This window comes from Magnolia sinica, chromosome 18 (assembly GCF_029962835.1).
Source record: "Magnolia sinica isolate HGM2019 chromosome 18, MsV1, whole genome shotgun sequence".
NCBI lineage: Eukaryota > Viridiplantae > Streptophyta > Magnoliopsida > Magnoliales > Magnoliaceae > Magnolia > Magnolia sinica.
In genome coordinates, this window is record NC_080590.1 from 5,631,369 (window position 1) to 5,651,654 (window position 20,286).

General features: G+C 37.7%; 1 protein-coding gene across 2 annotated transcripts; it reads left to right on the forward strand.

Moving 5' to 3' along the window:
- The first annotated feature begins 8,517 nt into the window (after window positions 1-8,517).
- On the forward strand, window positions 8,518-15,870 carry LOC131233130 (uncharacterized). Of its 2 annotated transcripts, none has more exons than XM_058229736.1 (7): window positions 8,518-8,905; window positions 9,936-10,024; window positions 10,275-10,350; window positions 11,899-11,948; window positions 12,032-12,379; window positions 14,288-14,354; window positions 15,269-15,402. In XM_058229736.1, exons 1-6 carry the CDS (start codon window positions 8,809-8,811, stop codon window positions 14,339-14,341), a joined length of 714 nt encoding a protein of 237 aa, XP_058085719.1. In that variant the 5' UTR covers window positions 8,518-8,808; the 3' UTR covers window positions 14,342-14,354; window positions 15,269-15,402. The 2 variants fall into 2 exon arrangements, with proteins under 2 accessions (XP_058085719.1, XP_058085718.1); XM_058229735.1 differs by having other exon boundaries at window positions 8,526-8,905; window positions 14,288-14,326; window positions 15,269-15,870.
- Window positions 15,871-20,286: the final 4,416 nt, after the last annotated feature.

A 20,286-nucleotide genomic window follows, 5' to 3' on the forward strand; every position in this document is an offset into this window, starting at 1 on the left:
CGAGAGACAGTGAGAAAGACGATGCCTTTGCATCTCATCAGGAAGAGTAAGACAGTATTTACAACAAAATTCTGTCTTGGATCATCAACACTTCTGTTCCATCCATCAATAGTCTTCTTCCATGACTTGGGAATGCTAAAGTTGCTTGGGACTTTTTAGCAAAAAGATACAACTGCACCTATGATGCTTCATTGGAGTTTCAATTGGAAGCTAAACTCTATCAGATGCGTCAAGACCGAGGTCAGTCTATTGCTAATTTTTATTCTTAAACTAATCATCTTTGGGAACAATTATCTACTGCAGACCCTAAGTTGGAATGTTTTAAAAACATTCAAACGTTTGCCACTTGGCTTGATCGACAGAAGTTTATGCACTTTATGATGGCTCTTCAAGATGATTTTGAATTTACTCGAGCTTCTCTTCTTCACCATCGGCCACTTCCAATATTAGATGTTGTAGCTGTTGAACTCATCTCTGAAGAAACTCAACATTCCACTATGAAGATGCAATCTTCTGACATGATTATGGTCACTGCTTCTCATGGTGCTTCTCAGTCTTCTGCTGGACGTTCTTCCTCTCAATCCACCTCTAAGACTGATTTTTGCAAGTGGTGTAAATGAACTGGTCATACCATCGATGAATGTCGCAAGTTTCAGTATTCTAAGCAGAAAAGAGCTTTCCAACAGACAGCTGCGGTCGCTTCATCTGATCCTCCTATACTTGAGACTCCACCTCAATCCACTTCTCTTACTGCAGCTGACGTGAAGGATTTAATTCACCAGGTTTTGTCTCAATCCTCAACTGTCGTGTCCATCACCCCAGGTAGGGGTTGACACGGGTCGATCCGAGTCGAATTGGGCTGAACCCAGCCCGGCCCGGTCACCAGACACACCCAGCCCGAACCCGGCCCGGCAGCAATCGGGCGAGTTCGGGCCAGTTTAGGTGTCCAGATTCCAGCATATAATGTTATGAACTTTGTTGAGACAACCTACACCTTAGCAACCCCTCAGCCATGGCATTTTCTCCCCAGTGAAAATGTGAAATATGACAGAACTTCAGAGGTTCAAGTAATTGATCCATCTCTAGAAAATGGGGCCAGAAATACCATAGCACAAAAAATATTTCTTCAACCAACAGATGCGGATGAGAAAAAAGTAGGGATTCTTGATCCAGATCCTTGAGAGGGATGAACTATAGAAGAGCATGTTCAGTTTCACCAGTACTGCTTTGATGAGCTGTCCTGCCAAGCCTGCAAAAGCTACGATGACCAATCCTTCACTATCTGGATAAAACATGTTATGATGCTTCCTTCTTACTACTTAACACCAGCTATTTGGTCTCTGCCCGGCAAAATCTCATAAATCCACATGCAAATAGTAACTGGATTTCCACTGGATAGCAAGCCAAACACTACTGCATGATGTGACAGTTGTCACATGGAACTCGTTAGGTGCAATCACTACGACCTCAATAATATGTTTCAAACTAGCATGGATGCATGTGTAAAAACCGAGATTTGGAACTTTCATACAATAGTCAAGGATTGAATATTAAAAATGAAAGAATTTGTTGGATGCATAAAAAAGATATGAATACTGAACTCTCTGCATTAAATGGAAAATAGACATGCCTGACCTTCTTGAGAATTAAGGTTCACTGACTCAAGAAAGGCCAAAAAAAAAAACTATCAGAAAATGCCTTTTAACGGATGCATGAAAAGTCACGCTAACATTAAGTGAAAGAAGTAGAAAGCCATATTGCAAATAAAGAGAAGTTTTCTGTACAAGAAAACTACTTTTCAAGAAACACACAAAAAATATACAATACAACCAGCTAGTAGTTTCCAAACAGCTGCAATTGCAAAGCTCATATATCATTTTTCTTATATGTATTTAGCCACTACCAATCAACAACTGGAAATTTTAGACAGATGCTACACATGCAAACAAAAAGAATTAGTTTAATAATTGAATTGTGGGTTGGGCCGAGTCGGGTCGGGTCGGGTCGAGTCGGGTTTTAGATCGAGTCGGGCCGAACTGGGGCTTATCCGAACCTGGCCCGAACTCAGTTTCGAGCTGAGGAAATTGGCCCGTCCTGACCCGAACTCAGTTCCGAGTCGAGCCAAGTTGAGCTTTTTCGGGCCGAGTCGAGCGAGCTAACCGGGCTAGCCCGGTTTGTGTACAACCCTAACCCCAGGTAAATCCTAGTGGTTTATAGACTCTGCTTGTTGTAATCACATGACATCTGATTCCACCATCTTCTCCCATAAAACTACTCTCTCTCCCAATCCAATCATATACACTGCCGATGGTTCCCATATGTCTGTTAGTCATATAGGGTCTATTTCTACCTCTAATTTATCTGTTGGTGATACTTACCTTGTTCCTAAGTTACCTTTAAACCTTTTTTTCGTTGGACAACTATGTGAGTTAGGTCTTGAACTGAAATTCTCTAACAGGGGTGTTGATGTACAGGATTCATAGACAGGTTAACTACTTGGGACAGGCCGTAAAGTTGGACGTCTTTTCGAGCTCTCATATCTGCAGCTTCCTTCTTTAACAACCACTTCCATGGCTATTAGCTATCACCATCACTTTTAGTTTATGGCACTCCCGATTGGGTCATGCCTCGCTTCCACGTGTCCAGTTCTTGGCCTCTTAGTGTCATCTAGGATCAGTTAATTTTCAGTCATTTGATTGTGTTTCATGTCGTCTTGGAAAACAGATACATTTGTCCTTTAATAAAAGTGAATCTTTTTCTTCTGCACCTTTAGACTTAGTCCATTCTGATATTTTGGGTCCCGCCCCAATTCCGATTGAGGGGGGATCTCGGTATTTTGTTATCTTTGTACATGATTACAGTCGTTATACTTAGATTTATCTTTTACGGCATCGGTCTAAACTCACAAATGTTTACCATAATTTTCACAAAATGGTACACACTCAATTTTCTTGTACCATTAAAATTTTTCGTTCAGATAATGCTATGGAATACAAAGATAAATCTTTTCTTACCCTTTTACAAAAAATTGGAATAATCTCTCATCATTCTTGTCCCTACACCTCTCAACAGAATGGTCGAGCAGAACGTAAACATCGTCATATTCTAGATATGGTAAGAGCACTTCTCATTTCTGCTTCTCTTCCAGAACGCTTTTGGTGTGAAGCTGCTCTCACTGCCGTCTGCACTATCAATCGTGTTCCCTCACCTACCATCCACAATAAAACTCCTTTTGAGCTTCTCCATGGTATAATCTCTAACTATTCCTTGCTTCGAGTTTTTGGTTGTGTCTGTTTTGTCACTCTTCTTATACATGAATGCACCAAACTTGAACCACGATCCAGACTCTGTTGCCTTCTTGGTTATGGTCTCACTCAAAAAGGTTATTGTTGCTATGATCCCATAGCCAAACGTCTTCATATTTTTCGTTATGTGGAGTTTTGGGAACATAAGATGTTTACGAGTCTTTCTCCTTTTCCACAGTTCTCTTCCAGTTATGCTCCTTTTTTACTGATCCATTTATTGCTCCAGTACCTGACTCCTCTGCAGAGATGCTAAGTTCCTCAAACGTTCCTTCTTCAGCTACTCCTAATCCAACTGACACATCTGCTGATCCTCCTGCTACATCAACTACCCCTGAGCCTGTCCAGGTACCTGCACTTCGTCACTCCACTAGAGTAAGAGCCTCTCCATCTCATTTTCAAGACTATCATTGTTTTTATTCCCTTGCTACTCTTCACGAACCTCACACTTATCGTGAGGCTAGTACTGACCCTCTTTGGTAGAAAGCTATGTGTGATGAACTAGATGCTCTTACCAAAACTCATACTTGGGACCTGGTGGATTTACCTTCCGAAAAGTCTACAGTTGGATGTAAGTGGGTTTACAAAATCAAGACTCGGGCAGATGGATCAGTGGAACGATACAAAGCTCGCCTTGTTGCGAAGGGTTTCTTTCAGGAGTATGGTATTGACTATGAGGAGACTTTTGCTCCTGTTGCTCGACTTACCTTTGTTAGATCTTTGCTTGCAGTAGCTGCTGTGCGTTATTGGCAACTTTTTCAGATGGATGTCAAAAATGCCTTCTTGAATGGTGATCTTGCTGAGGAAGTTTATATGCATCTACCACTTAGCTATGACCATCCTGCTCATAAAGTTTGTCGTCTTCGTCGTGCTCTTTATGGTCTCAAACAGGCCCCTCGAGCCTGGTTTGCTAACTTTAGTTCTATTGTTACTCAACAAGGCTGTCCCTAGTGCATATGACTCTGCACTGTTTCTTCGGACTACTGGTGTTGGTAATATTCTTATCCTTCTTTATGTTGATGCATGATCATTACAGAGAATGATCTCTCTGGTATTCGAGATCTTCAACACTTTATGAGTCAGAATTTTGAGGTAAAGGACTTAGGACAGCTTAACTACTTCCTTGGTCTTGAGGTGACTTTAGGTTCATATGGTTATTATCTATCTCAGGCTAAGTATGCTTCTGACTTGCTTTCCAAAGCAGGCTTGATTAACAACAAAACGTGTACTTCTCCTCTTTAATATAATGTTAAGCTTCTTGCTACTGACGGTGAATCTCTTCCAGATGCTACTCTCTATAGACAATTGGTCGGTAGTCTCATCTGTCTCACAATTACTCGCCCAGACAATTCCTACACTGTTCACTTGGTTAGTCAGTTTATGAGTGCACCACGCTCTACTCACTATGCTGCCGTTTTTCATATCTTGCGCTATGTCAAGGGGACTTTGTTTCATGGTCTTCACTTTTCATCACACTCATCTCTGGAGCTCCACTCTTATTCTGATGCTGACTGAGCCGGTGATCCTATCGATCGTTGCTCCACTACAGGTTATTGTTTTTTAGTTGGTACTTCTCTCATTTCTTGGCACAGTAAGAAACAGACTGTTGTTGCCCGATCCAGTACTAAGGCTGAGTACCGTGCACTTGCTGATACTACAGCTGAACTTTTGTGGCTACGATGGCTTTTGACAGACATGGGTGTTTCTCAGCCGACTAGTTCCCCTCTTTATTGTGATAATCGGAGCACCATTTAGATTGCTCACAATGATGTTTTTCATGAGCGGACCAAGCATATCGAGATTGACTGCCACTTCATTCGGCACCACCTCTAACAGGGTACACTACATGTTCGATCCATCTCCTCCGAGGATCAACTTGCCGATATTTTCACGAAGTCTCATCCACCTGGTCGACTACGTGATCTTGTTTTCAAACTCACATTGACTTCATCATCTCGAGTTTGAGGGGGGATGTTAGAATATTGTGTGATCTTGTTACCATACTTTGTGTGATCTTGTTACCATACATGTGCCAGAATATTACAATAATATTCTTTGGCATATTACGATATTATTCTTTGTATTTATTGTCTTTCTATAATTGTTTGGCCTCATTCACATATAAATAGGCCCTCTTTGTATAGTTTATACACATATTGAAATACAGAATTTCTACGACAATCTCTTTCTTTCTCTTTATTTCTTCATATATAAAATAATTCAAATTAAACTGAATAAAGCCTACTGTCAACTAAATCACTGTTCTAAGATAAAGTTGGTGAACAATACTAATCTCCGATTCATGGATGCTCGAGTGTAACTATTTGGATGTTTTTCATTCAAATGTCCACCAATTTGATGATAGGATAATCAAGTAAGCATTATCTTTTGGTTCATGGGACATTTAAACTAGACTCATGATTTGGATGTTTTAATTTAATTTGAATTATTTGCATTTCATGTATGCAATTATTAAGTAATTTTTATGAGTCCAAGAATCATTCATCCTATTATTACAAGAGTATTGGGCTTGTTTGGAGCATCCGATTAGGAGAGATTAGATGACATGGAATTATATTTGATCCCATATAAATTTCATCCTGCATTTAGAAATGATGAAAATGATTGGATTAATCTATGTATCATATCATCCAATTCTAGCAAAAGATATGATGTGATTTTTGATGGATTTCAAAATTCATTACATTTAGGCTACACATTGTTGCATGTGTTTTATCCACACTGTTCATCCATATGTGCCCTATGTGCCCTTTACACACGACAATCGAGCTATAAATGCGTATAGGCAATCGGCATCAATTGTGAAATTTGGTCCGTTGATTATGATTCCATGCCATTTCACCTGATACATTATTTTTTCCAATAGAAGAATTTGATCTCAAATATAAGATTGGACAATGATAATACTATAGTATTTTTAGACATATAATCATTGTGTAATAACGGTATCAATATCATTTAATCCTGCATTCCAGACGGACTCATAGTTTTCTCTCGGAGATTGAACAACTCATGCCATTCATTAACTAACTTAAATCAACCATACTCTTAGATCCCACTGTCGTTGGCTAATTGTAAGTTCACAACAAAATATTCTGGATACATGCTCATTGAAAAAGGATATTGAATATTTTTCAATTTTAGCCATTCACATGAGATAATTAGATAATTGATTGAGCATAATATTTTATTTATGATTGTCTCAGAGATATGTTTTTTTTAAAATTATTACAAAATTGCATACAGGGCATGTATTAACTCAAATTAAACAAGCTAAAGTGAGAAACCCATTGTCATTAATTCACGCTATAAAAATCAGATTGGTTGAGCAATCCTGAATTCCTAACTCATGAATCAGAGCCCCTCTTTTGTAGAAATAGGAATATTAGATATTTTATATTGGTAACTGTTCAATAAATTCCCAATTGGATTGTTAGCTAATTAAATGAGTGTAATAATTTTCTTTATGATTTTAATGAGTTAGATATCAATTGGTTAAAAAATGAGGAAGACTCAAGGTTCAAAGGGGTCGTCCACATGAAATAGCGGGGATGGAAATTCTTTACATCCAGCCAGACAGTTAAAACTAATGAGTGAGATGCCACCATATGTTGACATACTCCTACGAAAGCTACTTACAAGACGAGAAAGGATTGTGAGAAATGCAAATACCTATCAGTGAAAGACATACCCTACTAGGAAGGATAGGTGCTCAAAAATCTATGCATGACTAGAACTCTAAAGGTGATTGTTTGGCATATGACACGTGACGCATATGCAAGACATACTTGATTGCAGCACTTGGACACCATATGTGACATTCTCAAAAACTATGGAACTGAACTCTTTGAGTAGTAAGCCGTCCAAAGACAAATATCATCACTTACAGTAGGATAATGCCTAAATGATCCTCAATTCTAATTAAAATAACATTACGATGAGATTGCTATCTAGTATCTAAACAAAAGACCATCTGCAAAAGTTACAAAGTTTTACGCATGGCTACTACCTAATTCAAGTCTATAAAAGAAGAATAGAAAGAATTGTAGGCCTCACACCAATACAATTAACACAATTATTTTAAACTCAACATCGCTTATCCTTCGTCCCTCGGCAATTAGTTTAATTCAAATCTCTTCACTTCTAATCCACACCACATTATAACAAGTTCAGATTGTTTAATTTAGTTTTAGTTTAGTTTCCACTTTTGTCTAGCACATCGTTGTGGCAAATTGATTTAGTTTTATGTCAAATAATTATGACCCTATCATCAGATCCCCCATATCCTCAAGTCTTTACTTAGTGATTCCTCAATCACGATTTGTTAACTAAACACCACGATTGTCTGGATTTCTCATTATCGTCTCACGACTATCTACGTTTGAAAGACCCATCCTCATGGTCGTTTTGTCAGCTTGAATTGTCATCAACAACTAATTTTACTTTCTTTACTTCATTTACTGATTGCACTTCATATATATATCTAAATTAATAAAATTGGCACATAGTTATATATATATTTGCATTACTTCTGTTGAAGAATGCTGCATTACTTTTGTTGAAGAATGCAGTCAAGCTATCATCACCGTAGAAAAAAGTACTTATTTTTAAGGCTAAAAGAATCCATATGAAAGACTAGCTCCCCCTTCGCAAATCATTTGATGATCTTATCAAATGGCGACTATATAAATAATTGATTTTCACATATTAAGCCTTAAGTAGCCTCTCATGGTGCCTAGGGTCATTGTATATTTAATTCTATTCAAGTCAAATACGATTTTAGCATTCCTAATACTTGCATACTTGCACATATATTATCAAAATCGGCACTTAGTCATGAATGTGGCCTTGTATACACAAGATTAAATAACAATAGAATTACTCACTTGTTCAAATTGTTTTGAGCCCTTATGTTTGTATGCCATTCAAATCGTTCATAAAGTTATTTGCATTTGAGATTAGCTAAAAAAACACAAGCTAGAATGATCCAAAACTACTATAGCCTAAGAAGTTTTTAGTTGTGGGGCACGTTTCCTTTGTCGTGACCAATTGATTTTTGGATCAACCGTGTTTTAAAATGGAATCCCGATCCGGATTCGGATTCCTTAAAATGAGCCCACACCAACTGATGGATGAAGTTGTCACCCAGACATCGCAGTGGGCCCGGTGGCTCAGGCACTTCGCGTCCTATTCGGGTCCCTTGATGTGAGACTTTTGAGACAAGGCGACCCGGTTCGTCCGATGAGCAGCTTGGATCTTCCACATGTATTCCAAGTTGGCACGTGTGAGATTCCACTGCCAAACCACTGTAGTCGGTCGAGTTCATTCCTCTTCATTGCGGGAGAAGTGCAGGCATGTTAGTTCAGAGATAGTCATCATTTCTCTCATACTTTAAAATATTCTCCTAATGGAGAAAGAAGAAAAACAATAATCCGAGATTATTGTTTATCGTGATCTGAGATTATCGCAATTGCAAAAATTGCAAATGGAGAATCCGTTTACGGTGAAGGTGGGACAGGTCTTCACAGGCTTCGGCGTCGGCTGCGGGATTGGAATCGGCGTTGGTCGTCCTTTAAACTTAGGTACTCCTTTTTCCATTCATCTCATTTCCCACACTTTTTTTTTTTTTGGGGCCCTTTCTATCAAAAGGAAGGGTCTTCAAAATCCACATAAAGAAAAAAAAAAAAAATCATTTTTTGTCTTTAAAAAAAAATATATATTTTTCGAACCCTTTTGCTGGTGCGTTTGGATGCCTCATGGAATTGAATTGAAATTACTGGTCTAATAAAGTAGGAATCGCCAAATTCTATCAACTTTCCCTATTATTTATTTCGAAGGTTTATTTCCGAGGCATGCTAATGCGATTTGGGGCAGCTTCCTTACTGTTTGTGATTCATTTCATTTCCGCACTCTAACGCAACCTAGGGTATGCATATGTGAGGTTGCGTTTGGATGCGCAAGTGAATTGAATTGTGAAATGTTCAGTTTAATTTAGTGGATGTGACAAATATTTGACGAGGAAGTGGCCCTCGAATTCTAATTACATTCCTCTCGACAACTTGAAAGTAATGTGATTGCGTTTGGTAATGAAGGAAACTACAATTTGGGTTTTCTTCCACCTTTTTAGACTAGTAATTGCGATCCAATTCATCCATTAACAAATGTTTTGAAATTCAATACAGTTCCTGAATTGTGAATAAATTTCGATTAAATGATTCTTGTTAAGGGTCATTTGGGTGCCTGTAAGTTCTGTTAGTGGGAAGTGAGTTACAGGTAGGTCACTTACAAGTGGTGCTTGGGGGAGGAAATTCAACACGCGCAATTGACATTAGTTTAAGATGATGTTATGATACTTGAAGACTCGGGTAGTCTTGGTTATGCGTATTTTGATGTATTATATACTATAAATCTTCTATGCTTTGAATATTGTAATATAAGATTTATTTGATGGATCTTTGTTCCTATTCATGTATAATTGGGTCACAAAATACATTCTTTCCTCTCATTACCCAGTGCCTTTATGATTTATTTTTTTAAAATTTTTAAATTTAATTTAATTTAATTTAATTTTTTTACAAACTATTGAATGTGGAATTAATACATCCGAATCAGGTGCTATACCGGTCCTGCAACAAGTTATGAGTGCCACCAAAGGTGCTACCGATGCCTTTTCTGGTGTCGGGAGACATGTTAATAATTCTGTAAGTGTCTACTTCATGATGGTTTTGCTGTTTTTGTAATTTTTTATAGGAACTGGAATCTACACCCTCTTTTATGATACATTCACCTTTTTATTCTACTTTTGGTATCATACTAGTACAGTTTGTACCATTCTAATACTAGTAGGAGGAAAAAATTGTATGCATTAAAAACTTAAGCTGTATACATCATTCTCTTTTTGGTATATTGAAGGTCACATTATCTCACCGATCTTCTACTTTTGTCTGTCAGTTAAGAAGGTTGGGAGTGAAGGGCGTCGAAGCGGGTGTTGGATGTGGAGTTGGTTTTGGCCATGGTTTTGGAATAGGTATGATCTGTATTGTGATTCACGCAACATGCATTTGTGCTATATATGACTGGAGGATGACTTCTGATACTTCAATAGTAGCATGTTTAATTTCTACCAATGTGACCGAGAAATACGATGCCTACTTTAAACATGTATTTTTTGGGCCATTTCACCTCTCTTACACCCATTTGTGAAAGAGCATCAGCACGCATTTGGCACTGTTTGAATAGCAACAACTTGCAGCTTCACCTAGGATTTTATTGGAAAGTGCAGAAACAGCCATTCCGAGAACCACTCAATGGAAGAGACTGTCAAACTGGTTCTAAATGGCAAGTGAGCAATATGCAGCTCAAGGCCGAATCTTAGACAGTGATCACTTTGGCCAATGTTGGTTCTGCTCCATGAAAATATCATAACTTCCAAATGCATCCTTAGATAGTACATAATCTTACAGAAGATATGCAACCTTAATAACCTGGGAGTACTTGAGGTGCCCATGACTTTTCATGTGAAAATGACACTTAAGATTGAAAATAAAGTATATCGATAGAATTGTCCTGATAACCAATATGCCGTCAAAATACACTGGCAGAATCACCCTCATAGTTGCCAATGATTAAACAAATAATTGATCTTGATATCCATGCTTTATAGAAGTTTGTTTTCAATTCGATATGCATAGTGGGTGCCTCTCATGTGGGAACGGTCCATGTTCATCCAATGCCCAATGACCTATATATGGCTGTATCTCTTATCAGACTATTCTACTGGTGCACTTTTTACCCCATGCCAACATTAAAAAATTATGATGCGGTGAGGATATTCAACAGCCTCTCCCAATTCCATTCAAGAGCCATCATTGTCAAGTTCTTATAAATGGAACTGATTGAGCCAATTAAGTATTTTGTTGTATACCGTATGGAGCCACGTTGCAGGAACTGCTGCTGCCAGTCCTACGTAGTCCGGTTCTTCCGGCAACTGATAAAGATCGGGCATTCTCTTCCTTTATAACCACAAGCTTCCTTTTTTTTCAGAGAAAGTTGGATGAAAAGGCATTGAGCAATGCTAGGGAACTTGTTGGGACTGCAAGAATAATCTATATTACCTGTCTGTAGAACTTTCATGGTGTAGGTTTTTCCTGTCCTTTGTTTGACCTGTCACAAGTATGGTGCATAGTTTCAGGGAAGTTATTCGCTCAAACTTCCACAAATTTGACATTTTGGCAATGATCAATTACCCCTAAAATTTTAAACTAGACCTACCTAACAATTTAGGAAGTACATGGATGCCCTTTGTCTTTTAACCAAAATAGCTTTTGTATTTCTGAGAAAGACTAAATAACAGAAATGTCCAAATAATGAAAGAAAAAGTTTTTTCCTTCGCAAATAGCCAAGTACCGATGTACTGTGTACCCAAAAATAATGAACTCACATGCACACATGTACTTGTCGTTAGTTACATCTGCGATAGCAAAGCTAGTATGTGCATATGCGGCAAAGCATGTGCATCTACTGACTGACAACATTGTCACTATTTAGGAACTAAGTTCTGACATGTTGATGACAGGCGTTGCTATAAAGCCTGGAGTAGTGCATCAGATCCAATCTTGTCTTGGAGTATGTTTAATTCACCCTTTGTGTTTTTACACTAACCTTGTTGTTTGTCCATTTCTCTAAACTTGGTTCATCATATTTGTTAGCAAGCAGCGGTGAAGGTGATGACAAAAATAGGGATTGCGCCTGGATCTGTCAGTCAGAGTATCATTCCGGGGTCACTGCAAAGCAGCATGAATATGACAACTGGGACGTCTGATGGAAATGTGCAAAAGACAGTTAGAAATGCCATGCAGTTGACAACTAAATCTACTGAAAGTGCATCATATGGTGTGAGAGACGAAGGTTTGCATGAGGATTTCAAGTATGAATCTTTTGCATTGAAAGGATCTCCATCAGAAACACCACTTGGCAGCCGCTCTGAAAAAGTCATCAGCAGTTTCTTGCAGAATCCAGCATTGAAAAATGGGGATGAAACGGAGATTGGTGAATTGGTATGTACGAGCGCAACTAGTGGAATGCAGTTAACTCATAATATTAGTTTCCTATGGATTGCTGATTATGTTATTACTATTTATTTATATTATAGTTAGAGACCATCTACAATGAAAAGGTAAACATGAAACAAATCCACAACAGTAGTAATGCACAAGAATATCCCTGTTATGTTAAGCTGGCATCAAATCAACTTCTTAACTGTTGGTATTAACTGGGAATAAAAAACTTTTCGTTATTGATAATCTGTTTTGGATAGATATGGTGTTTGTATCCATTTGTCAACAAAGCGCAGTTGGTGGTCCTTTTCATTTGCTTATTCACTGAAAATGTTTTCAGGAGCAGTTCCATTTTTATCTCATGACAAAGGATCACTAGCATGTATCGCCCCATTGGGCCCACTTGCAGACATGGCCTGATCATTGGAACTTGTCCATTTTCTGGGTCCTACCCTCTATGGGCCACCATAAGAAACTTATGCTGAACATATTTTTTTGCTGTCGCTCTGTAGGTCCAAAAGTGGACCATTGAAATGAATTTGCAATTGCTCACGTTCAACTCAACTAATCAAACTGCAGGATAATCCTTTTAGCATGATTATTGGACCATATTCATTCAAAATAGAGCCTAAAATGTTGACCGGTCTGATCATTGGACCATCTCTGCATGTGGGCCCCATGGGGTGACACGTGCTGGTGATCTAGAGTCACAGCATAGGCAAATTGAACTATTTCAAAACTGCATTACTTTGGTTTATTTGGTTGGATATTAAGCTGCTTTGTATTTTTAATTGTAGTAGTTAGTGGTTTAGGCTATGTTTGGTCAACACAAGGAATACATACCCTGGTTAAGACACTGCTGAGTGGCTATAACTATTACATGCATGTGGATTTTCCATTGTCATTTAGCAACAGCCATGGTGAGAAGAAAATCAACAGAAGCTTGAGTTTCTTCATCAAGAAATTCAACTCCTTCCCTAGATGGAAGAGGAAAGTCCGACATGGCTGTAATGATGAGAGCATGTCAGCAGTTCTCTTATCAGGTCATATTTTCCTGCAGTGTAGAAAAGCAGCTTTCTTATTGCATGTGTAAATGATAATTGGATTAATCTAATCTTATCATTATTTTAGGCTTAGATATATACCCTTTGGACATCCTTCCATTTTAACGAATTTACTTTGGCATTGGATACAATATACTACATGAGAAATACTTCTTTTCATTTACACCTTATTAAAGAGCATGCAGTGGAAACTCCCCTCACAATCTAGAGCTGCATTAGGGCTGCAACTTGGGTACAGTTCAACCCAAACATGACTGTCCCAACCTGAGTTCGGATTGGGTTGGTGTGAGCTGTCAAGGTCCTCAGTTTGGTTTGGGTTGAAAAATGCCGCCCTACTTTGAATTTGAGTTGGGTTCAGGTTGAGAAAATTCAGGTGGGGTTAGGTTGGTTTGAGAATAATCACGTGTATTTGGGTTAGGTCAGTTGGGTAATGCTGGGTCAGGTTGCGGGTTGGGTCCTCTGGTGGTCGGGTTGGGCTCAGGTTGAACCTCAACCTGACCCAACCCCCAAAGTTGCGCACCCCTAAGCTGCATATATTAGATGACACAGAATGGTATATACACCTTTTTGGAGTCCCGTTGTTAGTTTTTCATTTAAGATGAACACAGGAAACAGTACGCACCCACAGAGCCTCTCAGCACCATTCACTTCTCACTTCCAATTGAAGTTGTTTGATGGTGCTTCTGATTTTGTCATTTTGGATAAATGTCTCATTCCAGCTTATCTTTACCTTTTCAGAAACCTAGACTTCAGCGTTCGTTATAGTTCGAGTAGTCAAACATACATTAGAGTGGTACCTGTGTTGCAGTACGTTGACATTCTCATTTATGAATTTTATGTGCAGGCTGGACAGTTGCGATCAGAAAACAATGCGCTTCAAGTGGTGAGCTTTTCCTAACCTGTATTTCCCAGTATGTATCCGAACGCCTGAGTGCATGTTTCTTACCAAAATGTCTTTTGCAGCCTTACATGATATATGTAGATACGACTTCTGGGGGTCTGATCTCTGTTGGGCTTGCCTCACTTGCAAATATATGTATTCTTGCATTTATTTGTGCAATTTATGCATTTCCTAGTGTATCCGCTATTTAATGAGGTTCTGTAATCATACAATCTATGGTAACACAAGGCTTTTGGTAAAGCATTTCCTAAATGGGGCCTCTAATTTTCCTGTTGAGGGATGATTTTCACTTCTTTTTGTCTCAAATGCATGTCATTGATTGTGTTGTGCTATGAACTTGAGAAATTACCTTCATCTTTTATGATGTTTTTGTTCCACATTTTCACAGACTTCCATATTGGATTCTTAGGACTTAATTTCATCACGAGACGTATACCTGGTGTTACATGCATGTGATTGAAATCATGAGTTGGGGCTGAGTTCGACCTGAATTGTAGGGTTCATCACTGCATACCTTCCCAATAAGAAAAGAAATCATTGGAGAAAAAACCATAATAACGAGGAAGTGATGGGCCCTACAACGGTGCTTGCATTTAATTTCTTTTAGATATTCTCTTTAATCTCTTTTGAAGATATGCCCCTTGATAGAGTGGAATGTGAAACAGGATTTATGTAGCTTGCCCCAGTTAATTGGATAAGGCTTTGATGATGTTGATGATTACCATTGTTGTTGTTTTTTTTTTTTTTCGCTGGTTTCTTGTATTTCTTCCTGAGGTTGCATCTATCGTGCTCACTGGCGTGCTTGTTTGAGGAGGTATATGAGAGTCTGTGCTCTTCTTTGTGTGCCCCCAAACATACACCCGTTCATGTATAACTCCCTACTCTGTTTGAGATCATCAATGAAATGAATTTTCTCTTGTTCAGCTATTGAAACATCAACAATTAATTGAAGAGCTGATGGAAGAGAATGAGCAGCTCCGTCGGGTACTCATGGAAGACCTGAAAGTTTTGCCTAGCAAGCTCCAAGGCGGCACCAGAAGCTTAGAATCCAACAACCCCTGTTTGGATTGTTTCGAATGCCGTAGAAGAAGAAGAAAATCAACTCGGTAATGCAAGCTATCATGCAAGACCCACTCCAGCATTCAAGTTACTATCCAATTTCAATATCATTCAAAAGCCTCAAGAGTCATTCAACATGATGTTCTTACACAACCTCAAAAGGCAAAAATTTTGCAAGCAGAAAACACGAGCATGGGTGGATGTGTTATATATATTCAACCACTGGATGCTAGATCTACCCTTCAAGAATATTTGCTCTCTTTAAATTCTTTTTCTTTAGCGAGGTTTTAAATTCTCTTTAAATTCTTTTGGTGGATCCTAGTTGAATGTGAGAAACGCTGGATTTTGAAGTGTAACAAAACCTTGGATGAGAACCATACTGGATAAAGATCCATGCGGAAAACAATTAGATATGATGTCCTCGTCTAAGATGATTTTGTTAATTATTCTTTTTGTTTGGGATTCTATGATCCTTGACCTGTTGATATAAGCTTAGTATTTTCTGTGAGTGGCGCCCATGGTTCAACAATCCATTTCTCTGGTGTGCCCAAACCATGATGAACCATGACCCCAAAAAGTCCTAGACAAGAAGATTTTAGCCATCTCATCTTTTAACCATTTTCTTTTTCAGCTGAATGCTGGCCTCTACTGTATTTCTTTTCCTAACCTTCTGTTTGTAGTACAGGAATAAAGGGTTAAGATTGTCTGTTGATCATATTCTTGGTTATGGTCCATCCACTGTGGGGCCCATTAGATGAATTGCGTGTATCACCCAGTGTTTTAAATAGTGGTAGTGCGTTGCATAGCATTCAACCCTCTGCATTTAACCATCTGTAGTGTGTAGCATAAGCTACACAATACTTTTATTTTTTATTTTAAAATAGAAAAATGTGATAAATAGTAAGAAAAATGCAAAAAATATAAAAATACCTAAAATATGATTAATTTTTCAAGTATATGCATGTTCAAACAAGTTATTAATTATCATTTATTAAATGCCAATTTACATTTAAAGTTATAAACCATATCAAATAATGATCACATCAACAACTTTCTATGCAGATCACTTCAATTAATAATGTCAAATTGAAACCATAAGTCACAGCTCAAAAGTATGAAAAGAAATAAAAATCCCTCAGGTTAAGAGTATTGAGTATAATACAAATGTCATCTATACAAGGAGGAGTTTTCAAAATATCCTTTTTCAAAACCCTTTTCTTCCTAGCTTTAAAGATTTTTTAGTTTGTGTGTTTCATGCCAACTTAAACAAATGATCACCACTTGTTTAAGGGAAAGTAAACAAAGAAAGGTTTAGTTTTAACTTTTTTATTTTTTTATTTTTTGAAAGGCTTTGTTTTAACTATACATTTTAACTCTTTTTTATTATTATTAATAATAATATAATAATGTGAGTTTTACACCATTTTTAACAAACAAAATGAAAATTTTTTAAAAAATTATACTGTAGCATAAGCTACAAACGCTATACGCCACGTAGTTGTAGCATAGCGCTACAGCTATGCTACACTACTGCTATGCTATGAATGCCATTTGAAACATTGGTATCACCCAGACATTGGCCTACCTGTACAGACTAAAGACCTCCGTGCGTGGAAGCTCATTAGATGAATAATCTTTTCCTAATGTTGTCAAAATCCTTAAGTTATGGCAACTCGTTGTAGGGGCTGAATTGTATCAAATCATAAATTGTATCATAAAGCGTGAGATATTTTCTAATTCTTTTAAAAATAAAAATAAAAATCTTGAAAATATAAATAAATTAGAAAAATTACTCATTAATCATCCATTTACCTTTAATATGTACCTAAAAAATTAATAATCATTATATTGGTAGTTGAGAACTTGTATATGGATTCTTGCCTTTTCTTTATTTTTTGTCTTTCAAGAAATAAAAAGAAAACATATAAGAAACCTTTAATAATTATGTTCTTTCTACCTCTAGACTCGCATCGGAATAGGTGGCATTTCATTATGTTGACTGACGAAAAAGATATTTTTCTTCCTTTGTTTTGAGTCTCCCTCCCTCCCTCCTAAGCAATAGGGTAGAAAATGAGAAGAAAAAATGTATAAAAATTAAAGAAAATGATTCTTCTCCAATTGCGATGCCATCTATGTACTCTATGATTATCTTACGAGTCAATACAATAATCATACGATTTGTATGCTAACCATATGATTACTTCAGATTTGCAATTTTGGGCTGTGGTTCATATGGCTATACACATGATACAATTTGAATCATATGATTTGATTTGTATAGTATGATGTTGACAACCTTGCTTATTCCTACTAGTTCAACAGATTGCACTCTTATTAGTCTACATGTCCACATCTCAATAATGTAGCCATACACGTAAATAGATAACAGTTGTGCCGAAGACATGATCAAAATTTGGGACCATGTCATCACCCTGTATGGTGCCAGCGCTGCACGCATCTGGAGCGAGTGATCAAAATAGTAAAAACCCAATTAAAAGATAATAAATAGAAAAATCTTCTGGTGCACCCACAACCAGTCTTATCAGAGATTAATCATGCCTGCTTAACTATCTATCTATCTATCTATATATATATATATATATATATATATATATATATATATATATATATATATATATATATATATATATAAAAGAATAAAGAAAAAAAGAAAGAAAGAAAAGGTGGATATTGTATTTGGTTGCACCAAATTAGGTTGACTAAACATGGAATTTTATGGTGCAACCAAACGTAACAAAAAGGATATATAAATTGTGTTTGTTATGAAGTAGGCTTTGGTAAGTGAGTTGTTGTGGGGAAGGTATATCTCATTGGAATAGAATATCATATAAGCAATGTTGGTCATCTTATGCAGTATTAGATTATTCAAAGATTTAGCTGTTACATCCATTTCTATTTAGCATCTCAGCGACCCACTCCCATCGGTTGAATGTTTATTGTATTGACTTTTCGTCTGCGAATGACCTCAATGTTATGACCACTACGCCATGGAGGAAAAGAAAAGGTTTTAAAAAGAAGAAGAAGAAGAAGAAGAAGAAGAAGAAGCGAGCGCTGGGATTGGGTCTGAAAAATGGGTGAGGCCTAGTTTTAGACTTCACAACATTTCCTACTTGAGGCTGCTTACGAGCCCAAATCCAGGACTTCTTACATTTACAATGGGCTGGGTTTGTGCTTGAATTTTAGGCCTGCAGGTAGGGGTCAGGCTTCCATTTCAGGGACAACATTTAAATGGTCAGGTTCGCACTAGGACCAGCTTGAGCCCAGCTCAGTAACTGCCTGTGGGTAACATAATGTAAATTATGGTGAAATGGAACGGGCCAGATGGTGGGCTCCATGGCCAAGGAAGCCCTGACTGGGCTGGGCTAGGGGTGGTCCCTAGTCTGGCCTTAGTTCTCTAAACCTTGGCCCTGGCCCTTATTTGCAAAGAAAAGCCTCCGCGGTAGCCTTGGCCCTACAGGTCTAGGATGGACCAAGACCAGCCGCACATTAAAAAATAGTGAAATAATCAACGCTATGAAGTTTGAAAGATGTAAGTGTTTTTGTGGTTATCCTTTCCATCCATAGTGAATCTGAGACTATAAATGGTTTTGATCGTTGAAACATGACACTAAGCCCAAAAACCACTTTTAGATTACACATGTACATCCAATGAGAACTGGTCACAAGTATCTTTAAACCATGCATTCTATTGTAGAAGTGGCTCACTTGACAATTGGTCCAGGCAATAGGCTGGACTAGGTCATTCCTTATTGGCACAGGCCCAAGTTTCCGGCCCACAATTTAAATTGGGCAGGCTGGCTGACCTGGGCCTGATCTAGCCCAGCCCAATAACAGAGGATGGGCAGAGGATGTGTAAATGAATGTGATTATCATGGTCAAATCCAAACATGAGATCACAAAAACCATCATGAGAACTGGGTCGTTCACGACCATACGTATTTTATCTTATTCAAACGAAGAACAATCATTTTCCTAAGATTGCCAATGTACGCATTTTCTCTCTTAAGTCCTGGCCATAGTGACAAATCTCATTCTCGGCAATTTCTCCCGACAGTTTCAGATTTTGACTTTTTATCGCAACATTGTCATCATTAAAATCTCGCAGACATAAAAATATTTAAATTATTTATTACAAATTAATAAATATACATATTTTTTATAATTGAATATACAAGAATAAATTGATTTATCTTACCTTCTAAGTAAATTTTCTGTCATAATCCCGATAATTTTGAGATAGGATCGTGACAATTTCAAAGCTCACGATATTTTCAAAATACCATGATACTATCAAATTCCTTGATAATATCGAGATATTTTTAAAGTCTCAGCAAGCTTTGTTACAATGCCCATTAAATTAAATCTTTTCTGAGAATGTCTCCAGTCCAACCAGTTGGACCACAACGTTCGGTCCACCCGGTAGATAACTCCCAACCTGTACGTGAATATAAAATCTAACCCTTTCAATAGGTTGGTCCCACCATGAGGATCACCTAACGTATCTGTTCATCAAATGGCCACATCATAAACACAATGTACAGCCGTTCATAAATAGTAAAATACAAGTGTGGCCCTGTCAATAAGTGGATATGGCAGATATTTGTAAATTTTGATCATCATGGTGGGACTAATCTATTAGATGGGTGAGATGTTGTACATATATGAAAGGTTTGATGTTATCCACTGGGTGGAAGATAACTACTTTATCATTATTTATTTATGTGGATAAAACAAGAAGTCATCCCATGCTAACCTAATGTCAGCGAGGTTAGGTGGGACACGTGGTGGATAAAATAAAGATATATGATGTAATTACAGCTCAGAAGAAAGCAAGGCTTTGGCTTTGTCTTGGCCGGCTTATC

Coding starts and splice junctions, on each gene's coding strand:
- LOC131233130 (XM_058229735.1), top strand. CDS start 8,809: ATGGAGAATCCGTTTACGGTGAAGGTGGGACAGGTCTTCACAGGCTTC. Junction 10,025..10,274: donor GGAGACATGTTAATAATTCT/GTAAGTGTCTAC, acceptor TTTGTCTGTCAG/TTAAGAAGGTTGGGAGTGAA. Junction 14,327..15,268: donor AAAACAATGCGCTTCAAGTG/GTGAGCTTTTCC, acceptor TCTCTTGTTCAG/CTATTGAAACATCAACAATT.